The sequence below is a fragment of the Linepithema humile genome, chromosome 8 (genome assembly GCF_040581485.1).
Source record: "Linepithema humile isolate Giens D197 chromosome 8, Lhum_UNIL_v1.0, whole genome shotgun sequence".
Lineage (NCBI taxonomy): Eukaryota > Metazoa > Arthropoda > Insecta > Hymenoptera > Formicidae > Linepithema > Linepithema humile.
In genome coordinates, this window is record NC_090135.1 from 5,205,009 (window position 1) to 5,228,291 (window position 23,283).

General features: G+C 37.9%; 1 protein-coding gene across 1 annotated transcript; it reads left to right on the forward strand.

Annotated features, from left to right (window-relative positions):
- Window positions 1-18,762: 18,762 nt before the first annotated feature.
- Window positions 18,763-23,113, forward strand: Nup133 (nuclear pore complex protein Nup133). The gene is made up of 4 exons (XM_012378138.2): window positions 18,763-19,105; window positions 19,345-19,684; window positions 19,835-22,670; window positions 22,768-23,113. Exons 1-4 carry the CDS (start codon window positions 19,011-19,013, stop codon window positions 22,899-22,901), a joined length of 3,405 nt encoding a protein of 1,134 aa, XP_012233561.2. The 5' UTR covers window positions 18,763-19,010; the 3' UTR covers window positions 22,902-23,113.
- The last annotated feature ends 170 nt before the right edge of the window (window positions 23,114-23,283 follow it).

Below are 23,283 nucleotides of genomic sequence, written 5' to 3' on the forward strand. Positions count from 1 at the left end.
AACACTTTATAAGAGAAAACACTTTAATTATAAACACTCAACATTCAACAAATAATAAACGGAAATATAATTCAATATATCAGAGCTGTCATAAACGTCCGTTCGAGCAGACAGCTATGACAGAAGATCTGACATATAATAGCTTGTTTACAAACTGTCATAGAGACCCTTTAAACCGCTAATCGATATCGTCTTGACAACAAAAATAAGAAAGATTCTTGTTATTTACAAATGCCATATGGCTTCAACTTATAGTGACCGATCGATATTATCGATCGGTCCGTCAGCTGTAACACACAGCATCAGCGGCGAAAAGCACAGGCGCAAACACTGCCCTCCTTCTTCAAGATTGTCGTCCCGACAATTTTTCTTGAAATCAATCCAGAAAAGTTAATTGTTGTCTTCGAACTTTTAGTGTCGACTCCAGGGCATTTTAACGACTTCCTGCTCTACCTTGTGCTGCTGCATCAAGTTACCGAGCGCCGCTATTTTGATCCCAATCGAACACCTTTGAACTTGAAAACCGTCGACTCCAGGGTACCCTCTTGGTTTCTTGCTCTACCTTGTGCTGTTGCAACAAGTTACCGAGCACCAATCCAGGTCCCAATCGATTAACTTCCTCTCGCCGTCTTTAATTCCTATGCCGCCGCTCTTCACAATTCTTCGGACAAGAGAGAGGTATCTGCCGTGGACCCATCGCCCTAAGAAGGACTTCTCAAGTCCCTGCCTCAGCATTTGCTCTTCGGCCCACGGGAAAACCACGGTCAAAAACCGTGGGCGAGGCAGTCCTTGTTGAAAATGTTTGAAGAATGTCCGGAAAAATTTCTCCAAAACGAGTAAGAAATCCATCTCTCCAAATTTATTCTTCCAAAAAAATTTCTTTCCTTAAAATACATAAAAACTTAAAACAGATAAATTGTTCTTTAAAAATAAATCTTTACATTAATCGTTACAATCATACAATTATTTAATCAGATTTCAATTTTTTTTATAATTCTGTTATACTTTAACTCAAAGTTTGTCTCGGAATATACGGAGCTAATCTATCTGAATGAATAATCTTCTTCTTGTGTTTTTTTGATTTTTGAATACAAAAGACAACATCACTTAATTTTTTTATAATTCTATACGGACCCTCCCAATAACTTTGCAATTTGGGTGTTCTACCTTTAACCCTACGAGGATTATAAAACCAAACCTCATGTCCCTCCTCAAAACTGATTTGACGAGCCTTCTGATCGTACCTAGCCTTAGAACGCAACGATTGAGTTTCTATTCGTTGTCGAGCTTCAATGTGAATATTATTTAAGTTTTCTCTAAGTTTTTGTAAATAAACATCAATCGTTATGTCATTATTTTGATTTGGAGGACTTCCTCTTAATAAATCTAAAGGCAATCTTAAATCCTGAGCGAAATATAATTCTGCTGGGGAAACTCCAGTAGTTTCATGTTTTGAAGATCGATACGCCAATAAATACAAATAGATCCACTTATCCCAATCTTTTTGGTTTTCTGAAATATATTTAGCTAAATAATTTAAAATTGTTTAATGATGGCGTTCTACTTGTCCATCTGACTAAAGATGCAGAGGAGTTGTCCTAGTCTTTTTTATGCCAAGTAAATTTATCATTTCTAGAAAAATTCTAGATTCGAAACTTCTTCCTTGATCTGTGTGTATCTCTAGAGGAACACCATAACGAGAAACTACTTGATTCACAAATGCTTCGGCAACAGTTTTGGCTCTAATGTTCTTTAATGGAATAACCTCTACCCATTTTGTAAAACAATCAATAATTACCAAAAGATAACGATTTCCTTCTGAAGAACAAGGAAGAGGACCAAGTATATCAATTTGCACCCTTTCAAATGGAGTTCCTACATTATAAATCTGCATGGGTAATTTTCCTTTTTCAGATGGTCCTTTTTTTGCAACACAAATTTTGCAGGAGCGAATCCAATTTTTTACATCATTCTTACATGTGGCCCAATAAAATCGTTTTCGTATTCTTTCTAATGTTTTATTTATTCCAAAATGTCCACTTATCGCAGAATCATGAGCCAATTCTAATATTTGTTTAATATCCTTTCTAGAAACAATAATTTGGAAAACTACAGATTTTAAATTTGTAGTTTCCCATTTTTTAAATAACACTCCGTCTTTTAATACTAATGCATCCCAATATGATAAATAAATCTTTGCAGAAGGATCAAACATAGCTAATTCTTGTTGGAGAGGACGTTCTCCTAATTTCTTTCTTTATATGAAAATAGAAATAATGGGATCTTTTTCTTGTTTCTTTTGCCAATCTTCTAAATTTTCCTCATGAAAAATTATCCGAGCAATAGAATTTTCTTTCATTTCTACTTTAGAACAATACTTACAATCTGATTCTGAACAAGGTCGTCTTGATAAGCCATCAGCATTTTGATGTAGCCGTCCTTTTCGATAAATTATCTCAAATTCATATTGTTGTAATCGTTCCAACCAACGAGCCAGCTGTTCTTCTAATTCTTTGAAAGACATTAACCATCGTAATGAAACATGATCTGTTCGAATTATATATTTTCTACCATAAAGGTAATGATGAAAAGATTTTATTGAGGCTACAATGGCTAATAATTCTCGGCGTGTAACACAATAATTTCTCTCTGGTTTGCTTAAAACTCGGCTAAAATAAGCAATAACTTTCTCATCTTGAATTTGAGATAAAACTGCTCCTATCCCATGATTTGAAGCGTCAGTATATATCCAAGATAAACTCTCCTAACTCGTTTGGAAAGGATAAAATCGGTGTTGAAACCATTTTCTGTTTTAGTTTCTCAAAGGCTTCCTGACATGTTTCAGTCCATTCAAATTTGATTTGATTCTCAGTAAGTGAAAATAATGGTTTGGCTATTAACGAGAATCCTTCCACAAATTTTCTATAATAGGAGCAAAATCCAAGGAAACTTCGTGTTTCTTGGTCCTAGGAACCGGCCAAGTTTCTACAGCAGAAATCTTTTCAGGATCCGTAGAAATTCCATTTTCAGAAACAACATGGCCTAAATATTTCACCTGTCTTTTTAAAAGAGAACATTTTTTTTAATTTATCTTTAGATTTACTGAACGAAATCGAAGAAAAACTGATCTAAGATTAGCCATCATTTCTTCAAAAGTTTTGCTAAATACAATAATGTCATCTAAATAAACTAAACAAATCTTAGATAAGAATTCTTGAAGAATTTTCTCCATTAATCGTTCAAAAGTCGCTGGGGCATTGCAAAGACCGAATGGCATGACTGTGAACTGCCAAAGACCATTTCCTATGGAAAACGCCGTTTTTTCCCTATCCACAGAACGAACCTTAATTTGCCAATATCCACTCTTCAAATCTAAAAAAGAAAACCACAAATTCCCAGACAATTGATCTAAAATATCCTCAATTCGAGGTAATGGAAAAGAATCTTTAACTGTGACATCATTTAATTTTCTATAATCTACACAAAATCTAAGGGAACCATCCTTTTTCTTCACAATCACTACCGGAGAAATCCAAGGACTTTTAGACTCTTCAACAACACCTTGCGATTTCATGTCAAGAATAATTTGTTCAACATCCTTTCTCAAATGAATAGGAATTCGTCGAGGGACCTGCTTAATAGGTTTAGAATCCTTTAATTCAATTTCATGTTCCACAACATTACAATTTCCTGCAATGATTTCTTCAGAAAATATATCCTGGAATTCATTCAAGAATTCGGCAAAAACATTTTTTTGGTTTGAATCCAACTCCTTTAAATCTTCTTCAAAAAGTTTTTTAAATTTCTCTAGAACCTTGTTTGAAAAATTAATCCGCGAACAAGAGAATTCTACTTTAGAGAAAGTATCTCTAAAATAAGGTTCGAAAATCTTTTCCAGATTTATTTTTTTAAGAAAATCTCCTAAAATGCAATCATCTGAAACTTCAGCCACTATCATAGGAATTTTCAAAGAAAGTTTTCCTAATTTGATTTCTACTTTTGAGCGAGACTGAATTAATACTCTTTCCCCTGTTGGATAAATTATTTTTTTATTTCCGAAAATTTTTTTAATATATTTGATTCTTCTATCATTTTTTTATTTACAATAGAAACTTCTGAACCTGTATCAATCTTGAATTTACACCTTTTATTATTTACAAGTCCTTCATAACAAAAACTTTCTTTTGCTATTCGTCTCAATTTAAATTCCGGGGTCTTTTTCTTTTTTGCCGAATCGATCCCGATTAATTCGACAAAATCTAGTTTGTTTGTTTCTCTTTGATTAAAATTGGACATTCTGCTCGAAAATGTCTCGATTTTTCGCACTGCCAACATTCTTTTTCTTTTCGAAAATAATTATTGTTAAAATTTTTATTTTTTGAAAAATTCGTTTCTTTATTTATTTTTTTATTTATTTTTTCTTCCTTTTCCTTTATTTCACTTTCTTTTCCTTCAATTTTATAATTTCTATTTCTATTTTTCCCGAATTTTTCTCCATATTTTCTATTTTTTTCCGAAAAACAACTTTCATTAATTTCTTTTATCGTTTTGGCTCTTTCTATTGCTAATTTTAAAGAGGTTATCCCTTCTAGTTGTAATGTTCGTTTAATAAATCCATCATTAATTGCACTAATAAATTGTGCGCAAGCTATTTTTTCACGAACTTCCTCAGAACACTCTGAATATGCTAGTCTTGATAATCGTTCAATATCTGCACCAAAATTTGAAAGATTTTCTCCGAATTTCTGCCGCCGATTAGTAAACTGTGTATAATAAGTTCCCGAAAGATGTCCATCTCCAAATTGTAACTCCAATTTCGATTTTAAATCCTTATATTGCAAATTTTCTATCTCTATAACGCAATCTAATACCGACCTAGCTTTTTCCCTTAAACAGGAAGCTAACGCGACAGTTTTAGTATTTTCCGACCAAAAATTCGCTCTTGCTATTAAATCGAACTGAACGAAAAATTCTCTTAGGGTGCGTTCCACTTAACGCCCGCAACGCTCCTAGAATCATTTTATCCTCGTTTAACTTTCGATGAAAAACAAGGATAAAATGATCCTAGGAGCGTTGCGGGCGTTAAGTGGAACGCACCCATAATGATCCCGTACCATCAAACGTATCTGGTTTTAATTTAAACCCTAACTCTTTTGAAATTGATTCCCGCGTATCTAATTTGTTTATTCTCGCTGCCCTGTTCGATATTCTATCACTATCTCTTAGATTTAATTGACTTAGCTGGATTTCATCAATCCGTTGAAGCCGCTCCTCCATTCCTTGTAGCATCTCGTCCCGCTGACGAAGCTGCACTTGAAATTCCTCCTGCTGTTGTAGTCGTTCTGCGTGAAGCTTCTGTATCTCCTGCATAGCAATTTGGAGTGCCGTAGTCTCGGATGATGATGTCCCTTCGGCAGAACTCAGTGGCGTCATTCCTCGCAGCCGCGGTCTTTTCCGTGACACTAATCCAGCTTCATTTGCTTCCCGTTCTGTCATGCTTGATCTATCCCGGACGAGCCCCCAAATGTTGCGCCCGCAGAACGAGATATCACACGCGCCAACGGAACTCGCGGAAAATAAGTAAAACAACACAACACTTTATAAGAGAAAACACTTTAATTATAAACACTCAACATTCAACAAATAATAAACGGAAATATAATTCAATATATCAGAGCTGTCATAAACGTCCGTTCGAGCAGACAGCTACCGAAGATCTGACATATGACAGCTTGTTTACAAACTGTCATAAGCTGCGTTCAGCAGAACAACTGCTGAATTGTCGTCTAGTCAACACTTAACGTTGATTTGTTGGTTCTAAAAGTAAGAGCCAATCATGTTCGATTGCTACCAAGCGATTTGTTCTGCTGAACGCGCCCATAGAGACCCCTTAAACCGCTAATCGATATCGTCTTGACAACAAAAATAAGAAAGATTCTTGTTATTTACAAATGCCATATGGCTTCAATTTATAGTGACCGATCGATATTATCGATCGGTCCGTCAGCTGTAACACACAGCATCAGCGGCGAAAAGCACAGGTGCAACAATATATATATGTTATCAAGCTTTTTGCTAACAATTTGCTGTTACGTTTTGTCAACAAGTTTTGGCGACAAAATCCAAACTTAATGCGGACACAGTTGATGCCAATTTGTTGAATATTTTTGCTCAAATTTGTTGACAATTTGCTGACAAATTCCGAACAAATTGTTTACTGGGAACGGCTAAAATATTGGAGTTAAGTAAAATATGTATTGAAGAGCATTTTATAAGCATCATTTTTTGGTTGACAACTTTTTCCGTACAATGAATACTTTCTGAAATAATTAACAAAAACAATTTTACCTTTGAGGGAGTTGGGGGGCGGAGAGAGCATTTGCGCCAAAAATCCATTTGGAAATATCATTTACTAGATAAAATAAGTATTTAGGCTGAAAATCAGCCAAATCGGAGGTGATAGCTTTTCGGAAGTTTATCTAAATTTTTTGTGACAATTTAAAGAAATTTTTTAAATTACGCTAGCGTACGATTTATACAAGTAGTGTTCTTTTATTTACTGAATTTTTCTTATAGCGTTTTCGATTATACAGGATTTGAACGACCCAGGGTTGGTTAATGACGTCATTGCAACCTCTCCACCAATGAAAGACTTGCATTTATAGTAAAATAGTGATTGATCAACCCTGGGTCGTTCAAATCCTGTATAATCGAAAACGCTATTAGTATCGCTAGTATCGTTGATACTTCTTAGGCCGAATTTCCACTAAGCGCGTCACGCGTCGCGTTATCCGCCGCGTCACGAATTAACCAATCAAACATCCCATTTTATTGCATTATTTGTCGCACGAATAAAATGGGATGTTTTGATTGGTTAATTCGTGATGCGACGGATGACGCCGATCCGTGACGCGCTCAGTGGGAATTCAGCCTTAAGGTAAATTTTCATTGAGCGCGTCACGCGTCGTCCGTCGCGTCACGAATTAACCAATCAAAACATTTCATTTTATTGCATCATTTGCTGCGTTACTTCTTGGGCGACGTATCAGTTAGGGCCTATCCAGACAAACTTGCATAGTCTTATAAACATATGCAAGTTTGTCTGGATAGGCCCTAACTGATACGTTGCCCAAGAAGTAACGCAGCAAACAATGCAATAAAATGAAATGTTTTGATTGGTTAATTCGTGACGCGGCGGATAACGCGACGCGTGACGCGCTTAGTGGAAATTCGGCCTAAGAAGTATCAACGATACTAGCGATACTAAGAAAAATCCAGTAAATAAAAAAACACTACTTGTATAAATCGTACGCTAGCGTAATTTAAAAAATTTCTTTAAAATGTCATAAAAAATTTAGATAAACTTCCGAAAAGCTATCACCTCCAATTTGGCTGATTTTTAGCCTAAATACTTATTTTATCTAGTAAATAATATTTCCAAATGGATTTTTGACGCAAATGCTCCCTCCGCCCCACAACTCCCTCAAAGGTAAAAATGTTTTTGTTAATTATTTCAGAAAGTATTCATTGTACGGAAAAAGTTGTCAAACAAAAAATGATGCTTATAAAATGCTCTCCAATACATATTTTACTTAACTCCAATATTTTAGCCGTTCCCAGTAAACAATTTGTTCGGAATTTGTCAGCAAATTGTCAACAAATTTGAGCAAAAATATTCCACAAATTGGCATCAACTGTGTCCGCATTAAGTTTGGATTTTGTCGCCAAAACTTGTTGACAAAACGTAACAGCAAATTGTTAGCAAAAAGCTTGATAACATATATATATTGTTGCGCCTGTGCTTTTCGCCGCTGATGCTGTGTGTTACAGCTGACGGACCGATCGATAATATCGATCGTCGATGTAAGGTGTGAAGTGTGCGGTGTACTTATGGAATTAGAATCTTTATCTCCTCTTAAGGCTGCTTGATACTGTGCTTCTATTTCGTTTTTATTAGAAGTAGACCTCGTTGTCATCCCTATTTTTGAAAAATCGCACTTTTCATCCCGGAGGGGCCCCTAATTTTTTCTCTACTAGTGCTGTTACATCCTAACCTGGAGGGAAAGGGAAGGAGTCAGGTATACGGACGGACGCAACAATAAAACTATGAATTTGTGGTGTTTGCTCGCTGGTCGGTATGAGAGGAGGCGACCGCGCGAGCCGAACGATTTCCCTTGGCTGAGAACAGGTCAACGATCGTAATGATCGATATTACGCTGTTAGAGGCTTCAACAAATCGTTCGTGGTTCCCTTTTCTGGTCAAGAGAATTAACTCCTTTTACCAAGGGCGGAACCTCGTGCAAATTTTCAAAAGGAGAAGTCTTAGAGAGAGAGAGAGAGAGAGAGAGAGAGAGAGAGAGAGAGAGAGAGAGAGAGAGAGAGAGAGAGAGAGGGAGAGAGAGAGGGAGAGAGAGAGAGAGAGAGAGAGAGAGAGAGAGAGAGAGAGAGAGAGAGAGAGAGAGAGAGAGAGAGAGAGAGAGAGAGAGAGAGAGAGAGAGAGAGAGAGAGAGAGAGAGAGAGGATTGTGAAAATTAGACTTACTACTTGGATGTTTTCGAAATGTATTTAGATCTCCAATCCTAAAGTCCAGGTGTAGTCGGCCTTGAGGTGTACTTAATCCTCCTGGGGTCAGTTAGTGGTATCCGCACTGGGTCGATCGGAGACTGATTGCAGCTGAGGGGGATGAGAGTGAAGGGCCACGGCCGATGAGCGTTATATCCTTCGCGCCGGGAAAACTGATCGGAGGCGTTGCACAGATCCTCGTATTCGTAGTCAAAATAATTTCTTTGAACACCGATGTATTCTGAATTGTCTTCCGTAACCGGTCTCGTGTACTGGAGAAGTAATTGGCGCGCACGGTATTTTACTCCCCCACGTCGCGTCTTAGATTTGGGCATGAAGGATAATGTCGTAAATCTGAAAATTCCAGGCTAAAAGCGTGCGGTGGTCCGCACCACGATTAGCGGGGATACAGAAACCAAGTACAACGTGCGGTGGTCCGCACCGGAGCAAATAGTTCTGAGTGCTGATTCAGAGAGATAACTGGGTGGTTGGGTGTTAGGTAGGATGTAGGTTATACACGAGAAAAGAGATCGAATAGTTTTAACAGACACTTTACTGAATCTATTTTGTTACAAACTCTTACAGTCACTTAAAAATGTTGCGAATTGTTTCTAAGTCCCAATATTCAAACTGTTCGGGTAATACTAAAAGCCTCTCTCTACTAACTGGCTGACTCTCTAACTAAAAACTGCGCTGACTCTCGCTGGGTCCCTTCCTTTTATACTCAGATTTTTTGGTTTTGGAAGGGAGGTTTTCCTTAAGATTTTGGATCCTTGAGGAAATCTTAAAATGGAGGAAAGTAATAAAGATAGATTTCCAATAGGAAATCGAACTTAAGGATAGGCGGGAATAAGGCGAGATACCTGGTGGTGGTATTTAGTGTAGACGCTATAAAATTTTATCGGTGCGGACGTGATCATCGCCGGAAACTCAAAGGACAATTTATCTTATCGGAAATTTCTATATGTGTCTGAAATAATCTTAGTGAGTTTTATGGTTTTATTTTTATTTGTAAAGGCCAAATTTCCATTAAGATATATATATATATATATATATATATTTTTTTTTTTTTTTTTTCTTGATAAGATATGTAACGGACGAATTTCCATTGGAGATCTCTTTGAGTTTTACCGACTGATCGTGAGAAAGTTGCGCAAAGAAGAACCGTGTAGGATGTAGGACGTAACACAATTAATGTAAAGATTTATTTTTAAAGAACAATTTATCTGTTTTAAGTTTTTATGTATTTTAAGGAAAGAAATTTTTTTGGAAGAATAAATCTGGAGAGATGGATTTCTTACTCGTTTTGGAGAAATTTTTCCGGACATTCTTCAAACATTTTCAACAAGGACTGCCTCGCCCACGGTTTTTGACCGTGGTTTTCCCGTGGGCCGAAGAGCAAATGCTGAGGCAGGGACTTGAGAAGTCCTTCTTAGGGCGATGGGTCCACGGCAGATACCTCTCTCTTGTCCGAAGAATTGTGAAGAGCGGCGGCATAGGAATTAAAGACGGCGAGAGGAAGTTAATCGATTGGGACCTGGATTGGTGCTCGGTAACTTGTTGCAACAGCACAAGGTAGAGCAAGAAACCAAGAGGGTACCCTGGAGTCGACGGTTTTCAAGTTCAAAGGTGTTCGATTGGGATCAAAATAGCGGCGCTCGGTAACTTGATGCAGCAGCACAAGGTAGAGCAGGAAGTCGTTAAAATGCCCTGGAGTCGACACTAAAAGTTCGAAGACAACAATTAACTTTTCTGGATTGATTTCAAGAAAAATTGTCGGGACGACAATCTTGAAGAAGGAGGGCAGTGTTTGCGCCTGTGCTTTTCGCCGCTGATGCTGTGTGTTACAGCTGACGGACCGATCGATAATATCGATCGGTCACTATAAGTTGAAGCCATATGGCATTTGTAAATAACAAGAATCTTTCTTATTTTTGTTGTCAAGACGATATCGATTAGCGGTTTAAAGGGTCTCTATGACAGTTTGTAAACAAGCTGTTATATGTCAGATCTTCTGTCATAGCTGTCTGCTCGAACGGACGTTTATGACAGCTCTGATATATTGAATTATATTTCCGTTTATTATTTGTTGAATGTTGAGTGTTTATAATTAAAGTGTTTTCTCTTATAAAGTGTTGTGTTGTTTTACTTATTTTCCGCGAGTTCCGTTGACGCGTGTGATATCTCGTTCTGCAGGCGCAACAATATTATAGAAAATAAATGCTAACATTTTTTACGTAGATGTTACTTTAAAATTTAATTATCATCGATTAAATATTTGATTAAATAAATGTAAAAATAATTTTATATACATTATATATATGTATATATTCATTATATAATGTATATAAAATTATTTTTACATTTATTTAATCAAATATTTAATCGACGATAATTAAATTTTAAAGTAACATCCCATACAGCACAGAACATTGCAATTACATTGCAGCAATGTTACAATTTTGCAAGTTGCAATGTAATATTGTTGAGACATTATTGGAACATGTAATTGTAATATTTCGTGAGAATGTGACAGCAACATTCCAAAAACATTACAAAAGCAATATTCGGTAATTGCTAGTTCGTTCGTTTACCGCTATGCGACGCGCGTTGCGCAATCTATCTCGCATTTAAGTTTCAATCATGATTATATAAAACTTGCAAAGAGTGGCTAGTAAGATTAAAGACATAGTAATTACATATATTTTTTATTATACAATTTTTTTTTTTTTTTTTTTCGGAGATGGGAAAAATCTTCCAAAGACCCGCCCCTAGCCCGTACCAAGGGGGAGTGCTGGATTCAACCTGGAATTATATCCAGGCATAATCAAATCTGAGAATCTTTACCTTCTCAAAAGTTTCGATCCGGAGATCCCATGCGAGTGGCATCCCGGATCTTCCCCTCTGAAAACGATTCAACTCCCAGATATCTCATATACCCAGATGGTCAACCAGGCCGCCTACCAGCTAAAAAACCCACCTCAATAGCTACCTATAACCTTTCTGAAACCCCCATGATTACGAAGGCCGCATTTGCTGTATTCACACTGGGTCCGATTTCCGACGTACGACGTCCGATATCCAATAGGAGAATTTGTTTTATATAAAACAATCTTTCTTTCCAGTGTGAATCCAGCAATTGCAACCAGATGATTATACATTTCTAGTTATACATTATATATTGTTTAACCAACTTTCTCAGCTGCGTCTTTGAGTATTCTGATACCCCGTGAACAAAATCCAAGAAGAACGTACATTTTGTTTGAATATTATAATCTGACAAAGTCCTTTGGTCTTCCATTTCTTTATAACACCCATAAGTCAAACTTTGTATAGGCGGAAGAATTCCTAAAACAATAAAATGTTTTTTGTTATTTCAAAGTAATTAACATCAACCTCAATAAACATGTATATATTATTATACAGACTGTCCCGCATCGAGGGTCTGGCATGACATATCCTATAGTAATGAAGATATCTTTAGATCAATCTGCAAATTGATCTGAAGATATTCTCATTTCTATGGGCGGTATTCATAGTCCGTTCTTATATTCAAGATCGTCTTAAGCACGAACTTATATTCGCTCTCTTCGTCAGACACAATCTATGTGTGACGAAGAGAGCGAATATAAGTCCGTGCTTAAGACGATTTTAAATATAAGAACGGACTATGAATACCGCCCTATGTGATATACTATACCTGAGCGCGCGAATTTGAAGCAACTTGATTAATCAACTTTAAATGCTTCCCATTTAAAAACTATTTATAGCCTCGACATTTCAATGTTAGGATTTTCATCCCAAAATAATCTCATGAATGTGCCATTACCATATAATGCGTTCAGTATGAAACACCCTGTATATAGATTTTATCATGATTTTATCAATAGATGTTTAGACTAGTATAAGTCATTTTTTTTATTAAAAAAATATAAAACTCGAGATAATTAATGTTTCTTTTACATAAAAATAATAAAAAATTATAAAACTTTTGTAAAATATATTTTAAATGTGCAAAATTAAATTATGCAATTTTATTCTTTTATTCTAATAACAAATCTAATAACAAACCTCATTTATAAGTTTAACATATAGTTATATATGTAACATATAACTACTCTCTCTTTCTTTCTCTCTTCTCAAAAGTAGATTAAAGTAGATATTTATATTAAACATTTTCTTACCTACTATAAAGTAAATTTCTTCCTTCACGATTTCTATTGTATCGGATTCCTCAACCTCGACAGTGATGGTATTTTCTCCAAAAATATTCACAAAAATCTGCATGATCCTGTAACATAATATCAACTGCATTAATTTAATGATTCTGTAACAGTATAAGTATTTATTTGATTTATCCATTAAATTTTACCATCAAAATCTATTGTTTCAAATATTTGTTGAAAAATTTCTTTCTTTTAATCAAAACCTTATCTACAATAATAATTAGATGTCAAAATGAAGAGGCTTGCCGAGCATCCCAAGTCATGTAAGCATAGAAGGAAACGAGTGGGCAGACCGGCTAGCTGACCCAGTTAACACAAGTTAACAGTAATATTACGTCAATGTTATAATTTCCTACTCAACAATGTAACTGCAATACAACATGCCTTGTACGTAACAATTATATTGTTGAGTGAGAAATTATAACATCAATGTTACTGCGTTACTTACGTTACTGTTACTTTGCATTTACTGAGAAAGAAGCCACAACTGAAGAAGAAAATAAAACGATTGAAATCCCGGTTTGGAACTTTAGATTTGTCTTTAAGAAAGAGACGTGGAACATGACCCAAGATACAATTATTAAAAAAGCCCAATGTAAAGGAAGTTTCTATTTCCAAAACTTCTACAATAGGAAAAAAACCAAACCGTGGTTTAATAAAATAAATATGGAAAGATACTTCGTAACATTGGTAAACAGGATAAGAGCAAATCACTTCAATTTGAATGAACCTCTGGCCAGAAAGAAATACATTGAGCATGCGCGATGCGACTGTGGCAACGATTTGGAGAGATTAGAGTACGTGATATGGGGTGTTTACGATAATTCAAGTTCGAGTTAGTTTTACTAGGGCCGAAAAATGAGATAGACATAACCATCTAGAACCTTTATGATTCATGACAACTCGACGCTGTCTTGTACTGCTTGAGTTAAATTTATTGAATTTATTGAGCAAATTTTATTGTAATAGAAAAATGTCATTTATTATTATTATTAATTATATTATTATTAATTTATTAAAGAGGTATACCAACATACATACCAACATTATTTGTTTCTTTCATAGACTGATTTGCAGTTGACATTTTTCTATTACAATAAAATTTGCTCAATAAACTCAACAAATTCAATGAATTTAACTCAAGCAATACAAGACAGCGTCGAGTTGTCATAAATCATAAAGGTTCTAGATGGTTATGTCTATCTCATTTTTCGGTCCTAGTAAAACTAACTCGGGGCGGTATTCATAGGCCGGTATTCATAGTCCGTTCTTATATTCAAGATTGTCTTAAGTACAGACTTATATTCGCTCTCTTTGTCAGACACAATCTATGTGTGACGAAGAGAGCGAATATAAGTCCGTATTTAAGACGATCTTGAATATAAGAACGTACTATGAATACCGCCCATAGTCCGTTCTTATATTTAAAATCGTCTTAAGCACGGACTTATATTCGCTCTCTTCGTCACACATAGATTGTGTCTGACGAAGAGAGCGAATATAAGTTCGTGCTTAAGACGATCTTGAATATAAGAACGGACTATGAATACCGCCCTCGAACTTGAATTATCGTAAACACCCATTGAGATGCAGTAGGTACGATGACGCAAGAATCAAGATGGACGCTGAGCTCCGTGCGGCAAACATCACGGAAGAGCTGGACGTGTTAGAGTTAATCAAGAAAAAGGACTGGATGGCGAGGAGCGATGAAAGAAGGGGGGAGCTAGAAACAGCTTGATGGCGAGGGGCGATGAAGGAAGGAGAGAGTATGATGATCTCATCGACAAACAGTAGCTGTCTGAGATAGCTTCTGTTCGCCGATGAGATCATCATTGCCCCTCTTGCCGCTCGTTCCTCTCAGCATTTGCCCCTCTTGCCGCTCGCCCCTCTCTGCATTTGCCCCTCTTGCCGCTCGTCCCTCTTTGCGCATGAGGTAACTTTCTCTCTAAAGATCTTGGCAACATTCCTCTAACCCAGCGCTCGGAATTAGTTGCACGTTTCGGGCCGATTCCCGAGACGACGCCTCCTGTTCCCCCACTACCGCTCGACCGCTAGCGGTCGAGCCGCCGATAGCTCTGGCGCAGGAGCGTTTTATATAAGAAATAGGCTGGGTTGTTGAGGCACCTCTCAGAAAATAGAAATATTTTCTTTGCTACATAAATAATGTTTATTTTCATTAATAATTAAATATATATATATTATGTATTAATAAAAATAAACATTATTTATGTAGTGAAGAAAATGTTACAATTTCCCGAAAGATGCCTAAACAATCCAGCCTATTTTTAATATAAAACGCTCCTGAGCCAGAGCTATCGGCGGCTCGGCCGTCAGCGGCCGAGCGGTAGTGGGGGAACAGGAAGCGTTGTCTCGGAAATCGGCCCGAAATGTGCAACTAATTCCGAGCGCTGCTCTAACCAGAGGATAACCTTAAAAAAAAAAAAAAAAATTGCTGCCTCACGACAGCTCTATTGCTCTCCCATTTATTCCGACCGCCTAATATCTAAACAAGCCTTACTAGACTTTATTCTTTTACAATTACGTTACGTATACTATAGATTGGAGCATATTGGAGCAATTAGGAGCATGTTGGTTGACGCCATTGCATCGTCCTCACCAATAAAAATCTTGAATTTATAGTAAAATAGTGATTAATCCGCGTTGGATCAAAATCCGTTCAATCGAAAACGCTATGTGTATTCTCAATTTTTGCCACATCACAAATATATAATCATATAAAGCAACAACACTACAAATTGAAAAAATTCGACGCCTTTTGTAACAAACCACCGAAATAAATGCAAAAGCATGAAATTAAAGCTATTTTTGTATTTAATTTGCGTAAAATTGATAAAAGACTTACCTCTCGTAGTAGAACAGTACAGAATTGAAAATGATCCAGAATAAATAGAAACAAATTCAGATTTGTATGATGCGTTGTTCTCAACGTAACCGTCGCAAGCAAATAAGGTCGGCGTCACATAGAACCCGTAATCCGTAATCTGCACCGGAAGTCTGCAAAAGTTACTAGGGATTGCGTCTGTCTGTATTTTAGATATTTCATGTATGAATGTTCCCTCAGGGTGCCATCACATACAGCCCGTAATCCGTAATCCGCACCGGAAGTTCGCAAAAGTTACTAGGTATTTCGTCCGTAACGTTACGTGTGTTTTTATCTCCTTGTGTCCCATGGAGCCGTAAATACAGTCGTAACGGTAGTACTATTTTTTATTTAACAAATTATAATTATTTATTTGTATTTTATTCATAAGAAAACTACAGAATATATTATGATTTTAACAAAAGTTTTAATTGAATCGTCAAATTTAGTTAAATAAATAAAATTAAAAAAAGCATTACTAGTAATAACTAGTAATTTGCAGTAACTTTTACGGAAATTTCATGGAATTACGGCTCCATGGGACACAAGAAGATAAAAACATACGTAACGTTACGAACGAAATACCTAGTAACTTTTGCGGACTTCCGGTGCGGATTACGGATTACGGGCTGTATGTGACGGCACCCTCATTCCGATCCGTGCCCAATGGGACTGCACCCATACACAACAGTTGCAACTTGTGCGTTTTCTGAACGTTCCCATTCTATTTTTATCGCTCAATAAATAAAACAAGGATTGAATGACACAATTGCGCTGTAGTGCGCTACCCGAACGTAGCCAATGAGGGTGCAGTTCTATTGAGCACGGATCAGAATGACGGATCGGATTTCTCACCAGAATTCTAGTGAATTTTTGATCCTGCTATTTCTTCCGATCGGAACGCGTATTTCTGTCTGTTTAGAACATCCGGAACTGTCCAGAACGATTGGTCGTTTGCATTTCCACAATCAAATTGTCACTTGCACCTTGTAAACGCCTCATTTCTTGTGTAAATATTAGCCGTACCCAGTATTTTCGCTGCATTTTGATATTTTTTTGCTTTTGCAATAAAATAATATAACTTAAATACAACTTTCGCACTCTCTCAAATATCGATACAGCATACCAAGTTGGTAAATTTTTCGCTGTTTGCAGTATTTTTAATATGATTAATAAAACTGTTTTTTCATCCATCTCTATGAATTTAGGATATTTTTAATCGCATTGATGTTAAAACTGTCTAATATAAAACTGTCTGTTACAAAATATAGTTTACGTTTTTTTACACATGTGTCCGTTTTGTTCCGTAAAACCTAGAGACCCTAAAAAAAGAGACTCACCAACTCGTTGGACTCTGATTGGCTGGTGTATGGATCGCACATTTGTGCCCCGTGTGCACCATAAAGCTACACTGAACTACACTATGGCCGGTATTCATAAGGTCTGTTCTTTATAGCTGAACTTGCTGTACTAGTTCAGAGTTTATCTTTTTCCCTCCACATTGGAAGGAGAAAGATAAACTCTGAACTAGTGCAGCCAGTTCAGCTATAAAAAACAGACCTATAGTGTAGTTCAGTGTAGCTTTATGGTGCACACGGGGCACAAATGTGCGATCCATACACCAGCCAATCAGAGTCCACTAACAGTCACGTGACGAGTTGGCGAGTCTCTCTTTTTAGGGTCTCTAGTAAAACCTTGTGTCCACGATGCTAGAACTCAATCCGAGATCTCGGTCCGAGTCCTCGAACAATAATATTTATACTTGGCTGAATATAGTTAGCGTTGTAATCGAGTTACGATTCTTTACGATGATTTTCTGATCTATGTTATATTGCCAAGTTGGTTTATAGATATCATCAAGTGATGCACCGCTTGATTTCGAATCTTTTATTTTATTTAGATGGTCCAGATATTGTGATCTTAAATTATTAATTTCTTTTTTGCAATTTCAGTTGTTAGTGGTTGTCCTGTTAATTCTTTGTACTGATTACAGATTATCTGTAAAGCTTGATCTCGTTTCATACGATAATCAACACTTTTTGTAACATATAAACAAGAATGTTGTTGATATAACATTAATAAAATTTTAACATTTTCCTTATTATCCATTTTTTATTATAAAAGAAGTTTTTTCTGAAAATCAATTTTATATATTATTATACTTTTCTTGAAAAATAATATGTATATATAGGTTATAATATATTTTTAATGTCTAATTTAATCTGCATTAAAACTAATAATAACTACTTATGTAAATCTTATTAATTATTAATCTTATTAATTTATTTTATTTAAGAATTATATTTCTCTTATTTTTTCAATTCTATAATTACTTACTAAAATATTATTTATATTTTCACAGTATCTCGTATCACTATAAGTATCTTATATTTTGTCTTGACAGATAGTAAAAGAAACTAGTAAAATCTAATAACTCGCAATAACTCGTACCAAAAAATGGGACGCAACGCATTTTTTCGTTTGAGCTTCTTATTCGAGTTTTGCATCCAAATTCAGTGTGTACATGATCCGAGTTCTAGTAACTTTCCCTCAGTCCGAGATCTCGGACCGAGTTCTAGTATCGTGGACACAAGGCTTTAGGAAACAATTTTCTAGGGACTTTGGCCAACATTTTTTACCCTTAAGGCCATCACACACAAAATGACATAACTGCATATACATAGCATAAGACCGTCTCGATCAATGAGCATGCTATGGCCGGTATTCATAGTCCGTTCTTATATTTAAGATTGTCTTAAGCACGGACTTATATTCGCTCTCTTCGTCACACATAGATTGTGTCTGACAAAGAGAGCGAATATAAGTTCGTGCTTAAGACGATCTTGAATATAAGAACGGACTATGGGCGGTATTCATAGTCCGTTCTTATATTCAAAATCGTCTTAAGCACGGACTTATATTCGCTCTCTTCGTCACACATAGATTGTGTCTGACGAAGAGAGCGAATATAAGTTCGTGCTTAAGACGATCTTGAATATAAGAACGGACTATGAATACCGGCCTATGAATACCGCCCTATGTAGATTAATATGACGCTTTTATGCTAGATGTTCATTGGTCGAGACGGTTTTATGCTATGCATATGCAGTTATGTCATTTTGTGTGTGATGGCCTTTAAAGAAGCACTGAAAAATCGATTTGTGGCGGGCACATGGCGCCGGTATTATTTTGCTCTTTCTAACCTTATTTCAAAACCGTAACAAACAAATCGAGTGTTAGTAATTATTTATGTCTTATAAAGCCGTACACTTTCTACGTTTTAGAAAAAAGACTAAAACGTTTAATTCATTGAGATAATTATTAACCTAGAGTTTAAGAAAATGGATCGCACAAGTCTAGGAAGTCCGTTAGGATGGTCGTTGTCTTCTCCTAGAAAACGAATGTCAATCGTTCAATCGTTGAAGAAAAATAGTTCGTAAGTTTTTTGATACATAATAGATTATACAATATATAGTAATTTTTTTTAATATTGTATATATATAAGAACAGCATGTGAATTACGACTTTCAGAAAATTAGCACTTAATAACTTTTATATTACATTTTATTGATGTAAGAAATTAAATTTCTCATTATTGTTATATATAATGTAATTAATTATTACACTACTTTATCTTAAAGTAACAATTGTTAATCTAATTATATTCCATTTTAGTACAACAAGTATGTCTGGTCGTACAAATCAATCTGTGCAAGTTATATGCAGAACACAGAGTCATACAGTAGAAAGTTTTGGCTCTCCGTTGCCAGTTCTAGTTACCGAGGCGCTAACATTTGTAGATCGAAATACAGCTGTCAGTGTTAATATATCCGTTGATGGCTGGGCTTGGCTTGTCTACGGTCGCAAATTGCTTGTATGGCAATGTAAAACTAATATTCATGATCCTAAACAAAGAAGGACCTTCAAAACTCAGTGTCGTGAATTATTACTACCACAAAGTGATTTGGCTCACAAAGCAGATTGTATAGCAGTCTGGGTACCAGCTGGCCAGCAGGTACTTAAAAGCCTTTTATTTTATTCATTTCAAGCTTTGCATCTGCTTCATGTATTTTGAAAGTAAATATTTTTGTAAAAAATATTGTGTATACATAAAAGTCATGTAATTTCTATGTATACATGTATAATTTATGTGACTTATTCATAGGTTCCTAGTTGCATGGCAGTATCGCCAGAAGGAGTGGTACGCTTCTGGGCAAGTGTGGCACATGAGGGATCCTCTGTGGAAACTAGCGCTGAGCTCGCGGGACAAGAAGTGGATTGTCTTATACACGTACCAGGCCACGGATGTATTCTTGCCACAACCACCTGTACAGTAGCGCTCTTACAGCCGCAATTAAGCAACGGAAAGAACAATATTACATGTCAGGTGCTTCGAACGAGCCAGGGATGGCTCGGTGGCATAGGCCGGAGAATGACCTCCCTCATTTTTGGCGCTATACCACAATCGCCCGTCGCGGAAACGAAGCTGGTTAAAATCGTATGTACGGCATTGGAGGAGGGAGGATCGAGAGTTCTCATTCACGCCGGATCTTCCTTGCAATACTGGTTCTTTTCTCACAACGAACAGGAGAAGATGGAGTTTGATGAGGACATCACTCACATCGTTCAGCAGGCGTTCCAGAGAAAGATCTGGGAATCGAGCCCTCAAGACATGTGCACATGGTTCATCGATATGCAAACGTGCGAGGAAGGCATAGTCCTTTTAATGGCGGCCTATTCGGACCTGTCGATTCAAATACAATTCGCGCTTGGATTGCTGCCTTTAGCCGGCACGACGTTGTCGAATGCCTTCAAATGGTTCATACCCATTAAAATCGATCCGCTATTATTTTTTCACAACGACATCGAGTCGACGCTGGTCTCTTATCACTTCGTATTGTGCGGCTGGGAGGCGATCGTGTACAACCGGCACAACGTGCTTGTAGTTAACATCGCTTCCGAGGTCGAGCAGGACAAGATCGACTTGGTGAGAGGCGGCGAGGACAGTATACTCGGCGGCGCTATATGCTCCGCGACTCCGGTGTTGTTCACCAAAAGCGTCGGCCTTGTGTCCATCACGCCGGTGGACTTTGCGGCGCAGGACTTCAACGCGGGATACACGGACACGACCATGAGCATGGACTACACCTACAAGGTGAATCAGACGGCGCAGAACTTCTCCACTCTCATAAGTAACGACGAGCTTCAGGATATGTATTGCAGCTCCGACATGATCATGCAATTGCGCGCCGCGTTTCTTCTGAGCTTGCGGCAGAACAAGACGCAGTGCGACGAGATTCTCTCGCAGCTCTTCCCGCTGCAGGAGGAGCCGGTGATGGACATCGACGCCACTCTCGACACGCTTGCTCTGAAGGTCGCGAAAGACCTGATCGACGATTATCCGGCGAATGATCCGAGATGGGCTCAACACCGGGACCTGTCGATGACCGTGAACGCGGTCACGTCGATGCAGATACCGCATCAGCTGGAGGGGAAGCAGAAAGCGCTGGATCTCTTTGTAATATTCTTGAAGGAACACAATTTGTGGGGCAGGCTCTGCGCGGTCACGTGCCGCGGCACCGTGATGTCGACGTCGCACGTGCTCGGCGAGTATGCCGAGAAGGTGGTCGCGGCGCTGACACTGTACAATCTACAGAGCAGACACGCGGAAATCATAGACGCGATGATAGACGAGACGTTGAATCAGAAGGAGGCCGTCGTGTCCGACGAGCTCGCGGCGCGCGATGTATTCTATCGCGAGGTGAGCACAATACATCTCTTCTTGCCGACTCTGGTGGAGAACGCGTGCGAGGTCACGCAGTCCGAGAGACCGTTGCACCAGGTCGGACAGTATATCATGCAAGTGAACGCCATTTTATTGGCTGTGCTGTACGAGGTGGTCAAGTATCGGCAGTACAGCGCTGAACGATTTGTCCCGGCCAAATTTTCCAACGAGACAACGGAATACCTTCCGTGGACGGCGGCGCCGGGCAAATACGGGCTAAGGAATTGCCTCAGCACGATGCAGAACATCACTGTCAAGCACGGTGTGACGGGAACCAGCGATCCCACTGTTCGAAACGAGCTGTACGAACAACTCGTCAGCCTGATCGATTTGATATTGGACGGAAGGAAGTGTCATCTGGAAAGCATTCGCGGCACGGAGAAGTTCGACGTTCTCTTAAAGCAGTACGAGACGGAGCGCGCTAATCTTATACAGCCGCTGATAAAGGAGGAGCAGTACGACAACGCCGCCATACTGGCCGAGAAGTATTGCGACTTCCCGTCGCTCGTGCAAATTTGCGAGTTGACGAACAACAAGAGCCGGCTCGACGGCTACATAGAAAAGTTCGCGGCGCAAGACTTCGCCGGCTTTCTGTTCTCCTGGTACGTGAAAGACGGACGTCAGGGACAGTTGGTGGAGAGATGCAGGCGCGGCGGCACCGCGGAACTAACCGAGAAGCTGTCGGAACACCCGACTTTGTCCTGGGTGCAAGCGGCGCTGACCGACGACCTGCAGCTCGCCGCCAACACGCTTCACAGCCTGGCGGTGCAAGAATCCGAGCTGGTCACGCGGAAAAAGTCGATGCTCTCGTTATCCAAGCTGGCGTTGCTCGCGTCTGACGAGCCGGAGGACAAAGTGGCGGATTGCGTGAAAACCATCGACAGGCAATTGATACTCATAGCTTACCAAGAGGATCTGCCGAATCAAGTGCTCGAATCGTACGGCTACGACACTAAGAAGCTGCGAGTGCTCACGCCGAGGGAATTAATTATGTTGTACACGTCGAGCGACAACGTTATAGCTAACGAATATGATTTCAAGAAAGCCCTCGATCTGCTGGACTACATAGAACACGAAGAGGACAAATCGGCATTGAGATTGCAAATCTGGGCACGCGCAGCTCGGCGAAATCAGTGGAACAATGTGGACAAGAATCCGGAGCAGGAAGTGCAAGAGACATTGTTCTTCAAGTTGATGGACCTTACATATTTTATGGGTAAGAAACATTTATATATTTATGTTCATACAAACTACAAGATCTTTATAAATATATTCAATGATAATATATTCACGTTTATATTTTTGTCGCACAGGTGGAAAGGTTGACAAATTTTTGCCGCACATTGATATGCTTCTGAGAGAACCAGAACTTGGAGAGCTTGCTGCTTCGAGTAACTTCCAGTTTCTTATAAAATTAATATACGAGTATGCTTATCGAAGTTATTAATGTAAAAAGCTATGATATTAATATTTTTATATGCGATAAATAAATGATTGTTGATAGAATGAAATTGTGAAGGAATAGTATTATCACACGCTAGTATTTCTTGTTAAAATTAACATTTACGACTATTTATGTTTACATTCGATATTTGATAAGTCCTTGGAAAAAATATGAAAATACAATTTTTTTCGAGTAAAGTAATTTTTATTTTTTAATACGATTTATCTTTCTCCTCAAAATAGCCATTTGCAGCATCAATTACTTCAGTATTCGAGCCGAATCTCTTTCCACCCAATCATTTTTTCAAGTCTGGAAATAGGAAAAAGTGACAGAGAGCTAAATCTGGAGAAAACGGTGGATGGTCGACTAATTCGGAGCGTAATTT

What these genes read in the sequence shown, in the direction of transcription:
- Nup133 (XM_012378138.2), top strand. Translation starts at nt 19,011, where the DNA reads ATGGATCGCACAAGTCTAGGAAGTCCGTTAGGATGGTCGTTGTCTTCT. An exon ending in GGGTACCAGCTGGCCAGCAG is followed by an intron (nt 19,685 to 19,834) that starts GTACTTAAAAGC and finishes ACTTATTCATAG; the next exon opens with GTTCCTAGTTGCATGGCAGT. An exon ending in GGACCTTACATATTTTATGG is followed by an intron (nt 22,671 to 22,767) that starts GTAAGAAACATT and finishes TTTGTCGCACAG; the next exon opens with GTGGAAAGGTTGACAAATTT.